At 38.4% G+C, this 11,125-nt stretch overlaps 1 protein-coding gene across 1 annotated transcript; it reads right to left on the bottom strand.

Annotated features, from left to right (window-relative positions):
* Positions 1-133: 133 nt before the first annotated feature.
* Positions 134-8,371, bottom strand: LOC103478633 (metalloreductase STEAP4). Its single transcript, XM_008432603.2, has 10 exons — positions 7,920-8,371; positions 5,429-5,536; positions 5,263-5,333; positions 5,083-5,170; positions 3,962-4,240; positions 3,755-3,849; positions 3,556-3,666; positions 3,092-3,134; positions 2,833-2,997; positions 134-951 (listed from the first exon to the last, which is right to left on the bottom strand). The coding sequence occupies exons 1-10, from the start codon at positions 8,118-8,120 to the stop codon at positions 691-693; spliced, it is 1,422 nt and encodes a 473-aa protein (XP_008430825.1). The 5' UTR covers positions 8,121-8,371; the 3' UTR covers positions 134-690.
* Positions 8,372-11,125: the final 2,754 nt, after the last annotated feature.

Here is an 11,125-nt window from a genome sequence, read left to right as displayed (position 1 = left end):
TATATATACACACACACACACACACACACACACACACACACACACACACACACACACGCAATGTGTCGTAAAAATGGAGATGACTTCTATATATATGTGATGTTCATCTATGGAAAAGATGGATAAACCCAGCTCATGAGATTAGTTTGATAGATTTTATTCAAGTCTGTATTGAGCTTCTTATAAACTATATATATATCAAATATAAACTTTAAACAATATTTTTCAGTGGGTACACTTTGTATTATTGAGGAAACAAAGATTCTCAGAGGAACCTCCTCCAACATACAAAATGATATTAAAAGGCAGCATGCAGCAGAATCAAAAACAAGCAAAAAAAAATACCGTTAAAAAACTATGACCAAGAATTGAAAAGAAAAATTCAAAGATTCAATTTAGTACACAAACAATGAAATGCTGGTTTCATGTGTTATTTATTTATTTTAATGTTTGCTTCCATAGCATTGGCTATATAAAAATATTCCTTAATAATTGATTAAAAAAATACTTACAAAACTCAAAGTGAATGTGTTCAAACTGTGAATGTAAATATGGTAACACTTAACGCATGCTTTTTTACTGTTGTGCACTATTTTGTTCTGCATTAAAACTGAAGCGGTTGAATTACATTTAGAGTGCTCTCGGAAGACAAGATGTTTCTGTCTGAGTCTGTGACAGTTTGTGACAGTCCTACGCTAACAGTGACTTCTTCTTGCTGTCGTTCTCAGGATCCGTCCTCTCCCAGCCCTGCCGAATGCGGCTGAGGCTTTTATCCACACAAGGCAGAAGCAGCAGCAGCTTGAACACCAGCACCAGGGAGGGCACCACCAGGCAGAGCATGTAGCCTGGAGGACTGTACCATTTGTACTGGGAGACGTACAGAAATCTGTCCCAACCATACAGGTAGGTGTGAAAGGTGCAGAAGAACAATGTCAGGTATCCCAATTTGGACTGGAAAACAGAAAAACAAAGAAAGGTCATCATCTTGGTATACATCTACTGGGACCTCAACAGTTATTGGTAAAGTAATGGATTCCCACCTTAAATGTTTTTTTATATCCAAGTTGTTTAAACTCAGACTGAGGAATTTAGGAAAAATGATACCAAATATTTAATTTAAACACATTTACTCAATGTGGATTTACTCAAGGAGATGTTGTAGCTATGTGCAAAGGTTGACTTTGTGTCTGGTGAGATTTGCTGTGTTGATCTAACTACATGTTTTAGATTTGTTTTGCATTTTTAGTTTTCTAAAAGACATGCGACTCTTCTACAGATATCTTGACAGCGAGCATTAGAGATTTATTTGTCTTCCTCCCTTACCTTCCTGCTTACTGGGTGATGATGATACATTGATTTCTCATCCAGCCTACTAGCAAGTGGCTAAAAGAAATAAACGTTTATTTCACCTGAGTAGAAGGAAGTCAGACATTACTAATTAAATGTATCTAAAAGCTGTGATCAATCAGAAATGCAAAATGCTGTAATCTTTTTCAACTGTAATTGCAAGGAGTACTACTTTTAATGGTGCTGTGACTGTGTTAATCAATAATTTAATAAATCATGTTATTTATTTTAACGTTTTCAGCGTCATTGACTCACTTGAACTCACCCACAGCTTCTCAGTGTCCTGGGTTAAGGAATGGCAAGTAACAAGGTGACCTTTACTGAGACATATGCACCAACATGTCTGAGTTTTATAGAGGTAATCCCAGAAATGTCCCTGGGGATTTACATGAAGTACGATCTGCACAAAGAAAAATTTAGGACTGTAGCTCAGGATAATGTGTGCTCCTAAATTACATTTGATGAATAACTTAACATTTAGAGCCGCTCTAATTTGGGCTGGAGATAAGGTGTAGGGTGGAGTGAGAAAATGAGCTTGATCTGACCCAGATACATTTATGAATGAGTTCATTTCCTGCAGTGTGATTGTGCTTACACTCAATGGTCAACAGGAAGAAAAAAGATCAACATCAAACAGGAAAATTAGAAAAGGACAAAGGAAAATATTCACTGAATTTCCTCCAACAGGAAGTTAGAAACCGTTTTCTAAAACGTCGTCTTCATCAGTCACGGCTTGAACGTTAATCGAGGCTCTTTTTCTGGGATATGCATCCATATTCCTTTTTTAGGATCGGTATCCTGTCTTTGAATTTCTATATCAGATGAACAATTGAACTAAACATTTTGAAATATCTCCTTACAGGTGGGCATAAAGTAAGCAAGCATATTTTTAAGATTTCTGCGTATGAAAAGTTCTTTGGGTTACATTCAACTCGCCTTCAAATAATCTGGGACCAAGAGGGAAAGTTTATGAATGCAACACACTCAAAACATGTAATATCCAAGATTTGGAGGCATCTGGCACTAGTTTCTAGTACAGCTTCTTAGTTGTGTCATTTAAGGTGTTTAATTGTTTGGTACTTTTCATATATAGTGGCTTATATGTAATCCAAAAAGTGAAGCTGCCATATCAAATGTAAAACAGATGATTCAAAGTTACTGTTGAGTGAAAAGAAAAAATTGAGTCAGAAATATTTCCAATATTTAAAACTAATCTTAATAATAGATGAAAAAATAACAAGATTAAATACAAAAACTAAGTTTTCACTTGATGATTTCATTTACTGAGGGAAAGAATTCATCCAAATCAACCTGGCATTGTGTGAAAAGTAATTCCCCATTTGCTCATTATTTGCTCAAGCTAAATATCAATACACAGATGGTTTAGGTAAAACCTAGTGTCCACGTTTGATTGTGGTCGAAGACACTGAATCCCATTAAGAAAAACCTGTGCTGTATAAGTAAGATAAACATAGAAGTTTTCACCTGAATGAAGCTGAACTCTCTCCAGCTGAGAGCGTTGCTGACAGAAGGGAGAGAGGAAATTCCCAAAAGGAGATACAGGCCAAATCCCAGAGCCCCTATGGAGTAGTACGAGTCAGTTCTCCAGGCCATGGTTGTGTCAAATGAAGATGTCTTGTTATTCTTGATCTGAAAGTGAAACAAAGTAATATATATATATATTTATATATATTTATTGCAACTCCACTGGTAAAACCAAAAACATGTTTTATACGTCTTTTACCTGTGAGATGGTACTTCCTGCAAGTCTGAATCTTACATAATACCTGGGAATAAAAAAACACACATTATTTGGAACAAAAAATTTCAAATTAGAAAAAAAAAAATGCTTTCTATCTTTCAAAGATGCAATTTATCTGAACACATTGTGAGAAGAATAAATGATTTTTGTGACAATAATATGAGTCTGTTGAATATCAACCAGATGGAGTTATAACACTTTTTACTCTTTATTAACAATTTGTTCTAAGTTGAGTACACATTAAAAGAGATCTAAAGTTGACTAACAATGTTTTGTATAAAAAAGGTGGTTGATATTTGGAGTTGCTATGGAAACACCGAAAAGATTTAGGTTAGACATAGAGATATAGATATAGATTGTCATATCTCTCGAAGTAGAAAGCAATGAAAAGTGTTTCAATTAAAGGAACTTTCCCAATAGGGATATTTGTACGGATCATTACCTACCTTATAGGTATGATCAGAGTATAAAGCACATGCAGGGAAGCAAGGGCCAGAGCTATCAGACCTAGTTGTTTCCTGCACAACATCCAGCGATCCAACCAGTCAGGAAAACGTCTAAAACAAACATTTTGTATCCTATTAAACATGCTTTCTACTGCATATCTTCAGAGAGTTTACATGTTGTTCAGTATCCTTTCCTTACTTGTATTTTGTTCCTCTGTAGAGCTGAAAGAAGCCAGCTATGACTCCAGGCAGATAACAGAGAGAAAGCAAGATGAGAGATACGCTCGGAAACACCTGGAAAAGAAGAAAAACAAAAACAGTCTAGTTCAGGCTCAGTAGTTTTAAAGAAAACACACTATTTGTAAAAAAAAAGAAAAAAAAACATAAATAAATAATCTGTCTTCACCTTGTTAGCCAGGGACATCATGATTCTGAAGGAGATGTCTCTGCCCTCGTTAACATACGCATAGATGACATCTCTGGTGAGAAGATAGAAGAAGAAGAAGGCAGTGAGGCCAACGGTGAGACGCATGGGCAGCCTCCACTCGGGGAACAGCTGCAGGGGGAAGTCCTCCAGCTCTCTGGCTGCAGACAGAGACCCTCTATCCTGAACAGTGAAGCCCAGTTTGGTGGAAATCACTGCCACTGCCTGCTTAGCCTCAGGATTGTTTCCACACAGGTACACCTGGAGCATGAAAAGGTTCTTACAACTCGAAAAAAAAAAAATCTCCTGTGTGAGAAACATGGTGCTCAGCTATGTTAATGTAATATTTATGTACGTATTGGATGTGTACACACATTGATGAAAAGGATGCGTTTGACTCTAGAGGAATGAATATGAAAGTGAACAAAGACGGCGTGGCTTCTTGAATGAAATACTAAATTTAGGCGAGGAAAACAGGTATCGAGCAACGACGCTCGGTTAACACCTTGTGATGTTGCTGATGGTGCTCCAAATACAGAGCACCCCAATGCATAAACATGCACACACTTGGGTGTTTTTTTTTTTTTTTTTACCATCCTCTGAGACCTAACAAACAGATCAAAACAAAGCAGGGAAAAAAAACACATGTGCTGCAGCTTTGCACTACAGAGATAGAGCAAAACATGTGATGTTGAGCTTAGATCTGAGGAACGATGGAGTTCACTGATTCAAAGACACATCACAGGTGGCTTTCGGAGCAAAGACATTAAGTTGACTACCTAAATTTACATTCTTTTCCTTAAATGTGGTCTGATGAATGCTTCAAAGTGTGTGATTATGATTTAGACTAAAGTTCTTCCCGTCTTGAGTAGCACCCACTGTGCAAACACATCAGAGAACTAGAAAAAAAAAAAGCTTGTTTTTCCTCTGATGGAATGAGAAATCTGTCAAACAAACAAGCCCCTAAAACTGAAATGTAAAAGATCACACCAGAAAAAGAGAAATACTGCATTTTTGATGAGCCGGAGAAGAAAAAGACTCAGTCTATTTTTTTTCTTTTTTTTCCACAGAGAAACTTGTTAGTGTCACAACAGACCCAGTACCTGTCTGTTGGCATCTGAAGGTCCGTTCTGAAGAGCCCAGGCTGACAAGGTGTTAAATGCTTTCACCACATGGGCCCCGGGGATTAACCTGGGCAGTGAATAACAAACTTTAGCTTCATGCTCTGCCAGCCACAGAAGGCTCTAACCGCATCCGAAAGACACCACCTAATCTCTACTTGCCTCTGCAGATACTCAGCGTTGGCCTCTGGGTACATATTCTTCTCGAGGTTGTTGCTAACGTCCACGAGAAACTTGCGGCGAATAAAAATTCGGGAGAACGGTTTAGAAGTCAGAAAATAAACAACGCTAATGACGCACAACGTCATGCGATTGCACAGTGAGGTACCTTCCCATTGAGTTGAGGCGCTAGTGTCTCCAGGAAGTCGTAATGTTCTCTGTGAACACAAACAAAGACCAGACTGGTTGACTGCGCCGCCGCTTCGTGGCTCATCACCTGCAGAGGTCAGACACACAAACACAAGATGACCGTCATGCACAAAAGCTGCATGTGCAGAGGAGCAATTGGTACTTCTGTTGCCTTTGTGGGTGTCATTTATCTGAAATTAATTAACTGAGTTGCTCAAACTCATGGATCTTTGCGTGAAATGTAAACTTCTCAAAAGAGCGGCGCACGGGCGAATATTTGACAATGAGTTACTGCTGGAAGTTACGGAGCTGTGAAAACGTGTTTTCCTCCTTACAGATTTCTTTTGCTTTTGCTTTTTTTGTTACACTTGAATATTGATCAAACATATTAAATCAAATCACACAATAATAGCTTCTTGTGAATATGAAAAGCCTCACCCTTTGTTGTTGACTTAGTAACTGTGATTAACCAAATTGGTTGGGAAAATGCTGTCAGTTTCATGAGCCCATCCCCAGAGACCGTTCCGAATCTTCCCAGGATTTGCAACAACTTGTTTATGGGGCTGTGTCCCATCATCATACAGATAACTGTTGGTGTCCTTGAAGAATATTCTAAGCAAAACATTTTGCTCTGGGACTGATCAACTAAGGAAAGCTACAGATTCTTGCACAATAAATAGATGGTTGACACCTGGAATTGAAGAGGACCACACATGGAAAGTGTGAATGTGGAAAAACCTCTTTAAGATTATGGGGAATACCAAATATGGTATTTTGACTTATAATCCTTTAAAATGAAATGGACTGTGTCTGGAGATTATCAGATCATTTTCTACATTTTAACTAAGATTTCCTCATGATTTGTTTGTTCTGACTTAGGCTGCAATTTAAAATAAATTCAAACTGAAGTGCTCCCTGCGGAGCTTTTGTTCCTGAAGCGTCATCAGACCAGGATCTCAAAGATGGCCACTGACATATTCACCAGAGTGGTTAAAATGTCTGTGCAACATCAGACTCCAGTATAGACATTGTTCTCTTAACATTAAGAGAAAATTAATTTGTCCACTTTGTTGTTGTGCAAATTTCTTTCCTGTATGATTTCAACATTTTCATGGTCAAAAGTGCTGAACTTATATAATGTAATAATGAACTTATGAGTAGTACATGAGGCAGTATGCTGTGTCTGACCTCCAGTGGCATTGTGTCACAGAGTGAATTAAACGGTTGGCACCTATCTTTTGCTGTACCTCTTTATATCGCAATATATGTTTGATTACACATGTATTACATGCTGATGTTCCACAATTTAATATATTTAATAACTGTATGTGACATATTTAGTCTGGTCAGCCATAAATGTGCTGCATGAATCTGTAGTTAAAGGGAAGTGATAAGTGAACTTGATATACAAATGAAGGTAAGATCATACACAACTTTCAATTTTAGTAAAAAGAAAGAAAGTTTAGCCAAAGAAAACATTTAATTATTGCACATAATAGGCTTTTAAAACATCATAATTAAAAGTCAAATATGTGATCTTCTATCAAGAGTAGTCAGTGCCTCACCAGTCATAAATCTCGCTAATGGGACTAGCATGCACAGAATGTGAATACGTATTATTTATTTTCGTAAGCTCGCTGCATAAATAAGGATGCTACACATTGCAGCACGTGTGTGTCCACCCTGATGTTGTTGTGCAATCAGAGCCAACAAAATTATGACTAACTCATTAGTGCGTCTGCTTTAATATTTGTAAATACTGTTGCGGCAGTGGAGTGTTAAAGTGAGTGAAAGGAAAGATTAAACAGCGCAGGCAGTCAACACATCTCCATGCTTGTTTGAGCCTTTGTTTTCAATTAGTCTGGCCACTTCCTGCCTTCTTTGGGTCAAAATGATGAGTCTGTCAAATGCAGTGACACACCGGTTTGATGAAATGTCGTACATCAGTCAGACTTAGGTCACTTTGAAAGACATCAAACATCTGGCTAAGGAGCCCATATGACAACAGCCTGGTTCTGATTGATAGACATATTTGATTTATGCTGTTCAGCCTGCCATTAAAATATCAGATATATGTGTGACGGTTTCCTTTCTAGGCTGAGAAAAACGAGAAACTGAAAAGGAAGACTTAGTATTTACTATGACAGAATTTTATGGAAACAATTGGAAACAAATTACATTCTCAGCATACCAGAATGTGTCGAGTTTAAATGATTTTGTTCACATGTAACATAAAAGATGAGAACAGTCTGCACCACACTGCACCCGTGCATCATCTGCGCTAACGCCTGTCTACACACAACCAATCAGTGACTTTGTTTAGTTAATAAAAAGACAGAAGAGACTTTGCACTTTAAATTTTACCATCTGCACCTTGCAATTACCAAAACCAATTGCAATAATTGTCAACAAAACACAGTACTATATAATATATTTTTTCCTCAGTCCACACCAGACGTTGCAGCACATACCTGAGCTCCTGGAGGAATGGGGCCGCAGCTGTGAGGTTTCCGGCTCCCATACACCAACCTATACCCAGACTGCAGCAGACGTTGACCCAGAGAGCGCCCCAAGTCTCCCGTCCCAAAGATGCACACCACCTCCTGTTCAGGAGTGGCTGCGGCACTCGCAGGGTACAGCGACACGCTCTCTGGCTTCACCTCCTCCGACATGCTGCACTGCCTGTCTGGCGACGTGGAAGCAATCTGACACCAGATATGTCGTGTGGATTTGACAGAACAAATTGTTCCTACTGGCGGCTCTTCTTTCAGGGGCAGCTGAACTGAAATATGAGACAGTAAAGTGTCTGTATTAAAGACAGTCGTAGAAAAAAAAAACGGAATCTGCCTTCGGATTAGCAGCTGACTGTGTTTGTCTTGGAAAAGTGCAGGAGCTGAAGGAACTTTAGGTCTTGAGGTAGTTTTTGTACTCACCCAACCCCCTCCCAGTTCTTAATGGGCAGTGTGTAAAATCTGGAAACTCCAGAGATTAAGCTGGGAGGCATCTGTGCAAGTACTGGCAACACTGTTAGCTACAAGTTGTGTTTTAGTTTTTACTCTGTGTGCATGCAAGTGTGTTTCTGTTTAGCAACAAAAGAAAAACTGGAAGTGTTTATTTTGTGGCCTTCTTCTGAGAAATGAGAAAATAATCTCTGAGATGTTATGCAACATTGAGAAAGAACACTTTATTCCCAACAGCCTGCCCAGATGTTTTGGTTCTTTCCGATTTTACAAAATCCCTGCTGTAAATAGATCATATTTAGACGGTGAAAATCAGTGCAAGATGGGATTTTTAGATATTGGCACATTTTAAAAATGCAGCAGTCTTTCTTTTTTTCAGCTGTCAAAAAGTCAAGTAAGAATGAATCAAAGCTCTGAACATGTTCACATTTGAAAAGTAGGTTCAGCTCTGTTGTTCAGACAAAAATGGGTTTGCCTGTCTTCCCTGGCTGTGGATCAGTGACACTGAGCTCTTCAAAAACATACAATCAAAGCAAATTCCAGGTCACAGTATGCAAACACAGCGTGCTGGGGCACTTGCAGCTGCCCTTCCTCTCTGTGTAGTTTGAGTTCGACATGAAATCCACATGGCCTGCCCCAAGCTCATAATTACTTTGACAAGAGGGCAAAACAAATAGCACACATTTTTTTTATTAGCAAGAGGCTATTTGTGGCGCACTTGGAGCGAAAGAACCCAGTCCTATAATCAGCCACTGATGCATTGGTCAGCAGAAGTGCTCACTGAATCATGGAGTTTGCAGGAAAACCCACCAATTACAATCTAATCTGCACTCTTATGTTGCCCTCTATGAGCAATTAATGTTCTTGGTGCTGTAACTCAAGTTGGCCTTTGCCCGTAAACCCTTCTTTTGCTCCCAGAGGATGAGAATAGCTCTGGTGTTCAAAGCCAAGGTGAACCACAGATCTCGTGGATCTGTCCTAAACTGTAATTACGCCTTGTGCTCTGTTGCCTTACTCAGTGGCCAGTAAACATTTGTGCAACCTCGTGTGTGAAAAAAATACAAAACATATTAGTGCATTTGGCGGAAGTTAAAACACATGTTGACAAAGTCATAAGGCTTCATTTTGAACATTTCTTCTCTTCAGTAACGGCTGGGACTGAAGTCCAAAGCCAAAAAATGTGGAAAAACGTGACACAACGCAAACACAAGGAGGCCAAGCAAGCTGCCAGGAGTTGTAGAAGAGTAATGACACTGTGAATGAACACTCAACTTGGGCATCAATTCATAATACAAAGTCCACATGGAGATAAGGTAGTGATAGCTAATCTTCAGCTGCAATCTGTCTTCACAGAGAGAAAACATTTCTGATGATTTAGAAAAACAATTGCTTTTCTAAATCAAATTGAAAAACTATTTGTAGCCACTTCTTTCTTAGATTTTTTTTTATATTGTTTATTTCCTTTTAACACTTCTTCCAGTTTCTTTTTAAAGTCTGTTTGGCTGTGAACACAACAGTTTGACCTCAGTCACATGAAATAAGTAGATTTTGCTTAGCTACTCCCAAGCTAAGCAATTTGGGAGTAGTAGCTTGTAGCCCTTATAAACGGCACCGTAACCAGGGATTTGAAAGCACTCTGTGGCAACTTTTGTCAGCTTCTGACACAAATGCACTCTTGTATGTGCCAACACTCCAAGAAGGAACAATAATTGTTTTACTCCAAACCCACGACTCATTAGAAATCATCTGATGTACTGATATGCAGTCATAACTAATCTGAAACACTTTTTTTTTTTAACACATTTTTCTTGTTAACTGTAAACAGATGTTCTGGCTGCTGGTGTCGAATCTTTGGAATGAACTAAGTTGTATCCTTGTCTCTAAGTTTTAGATTGATCCTTTTCTTGACCCCAAGTGTCCAATCATTTCCTTATCTTAGGGCCAAAAGTGTTTCCGACAAACTCTTTAAGGAAAATTAAGTGTTCACTTCATTCTTTACTGTGTTGTACCACATTTCCCATTTTAAAGGTGTTTTTGACAAAAAAAACAAACAATCCATTTATTTTTGTAGATGTGTTTTGTTGTCGCATGCAATGTTGTGATCCATATAACTATATAACTGTGCTTTACTGTTTGATATAAACATGGCTACAAAGGATCTGTTTGTTTCAGTAGTCAGCTCTGATATTTGCTCTTTAGTGAACGATAACATTTTTTGTTTGCTTTATTTTTAACATTAGTGAAATAGATAATTATTTTCCTTACACAAAAGGTTCACCAGTCTCCATTCTAAATACAGATCACAAAACTAACAAAAAACACAAAAAGTCTTATTCTATCAATAAAGAAGAAGAAAAGCACAACAAGGACAGTGTTGCTTGAAATAAATCAAGCTGGTCTGGTGTATGGTACAATGACGTTTTCTCTCCCCCCCCACCCCCACATAGAGTAAACATACAGTCATGACCTAAAGTTCCTTGCCTTATGAAGGATATCACAAGATCAACCAGAAAAAGATACATTTCAGCAAGCAGAACAGCTGCATGGCAGTACTCTAAACAATCTGGCCTGAAACAGCGTGGGATTTCTTTTGATTATCAAAACAAAAGTGAGAGGAGGCAGCAATCAAATATCAAATGTCAAGTATGGAAACAGACCTTCTCAGGCGAGGGTGATGATTGGACTGTCCAGTTTTCCCAGGCACAAGCCATTACCCT

This window comes from Poecilia reticulata, linkage group LG16, assembly GCF_000633615.1.
Source record: "Poecilia reticulata strain Guanapo linkage group LG16, Guppy_female_1.0+MT, whole genome shotgun sequence".
Taxonomy (NCBI): domain Eukaryota; kingdom Metazoa; phylum Chordata; class Actinopteri; order Cyprinodontiformes; family Poeciliidae; genus Poecilia; species Poecilia reticulata.
The sequence above is the reverse complement of the archived record's forward strand: the minus strand, read 5'-3'. Positions and strand labels throughout refer to the sequence as shown.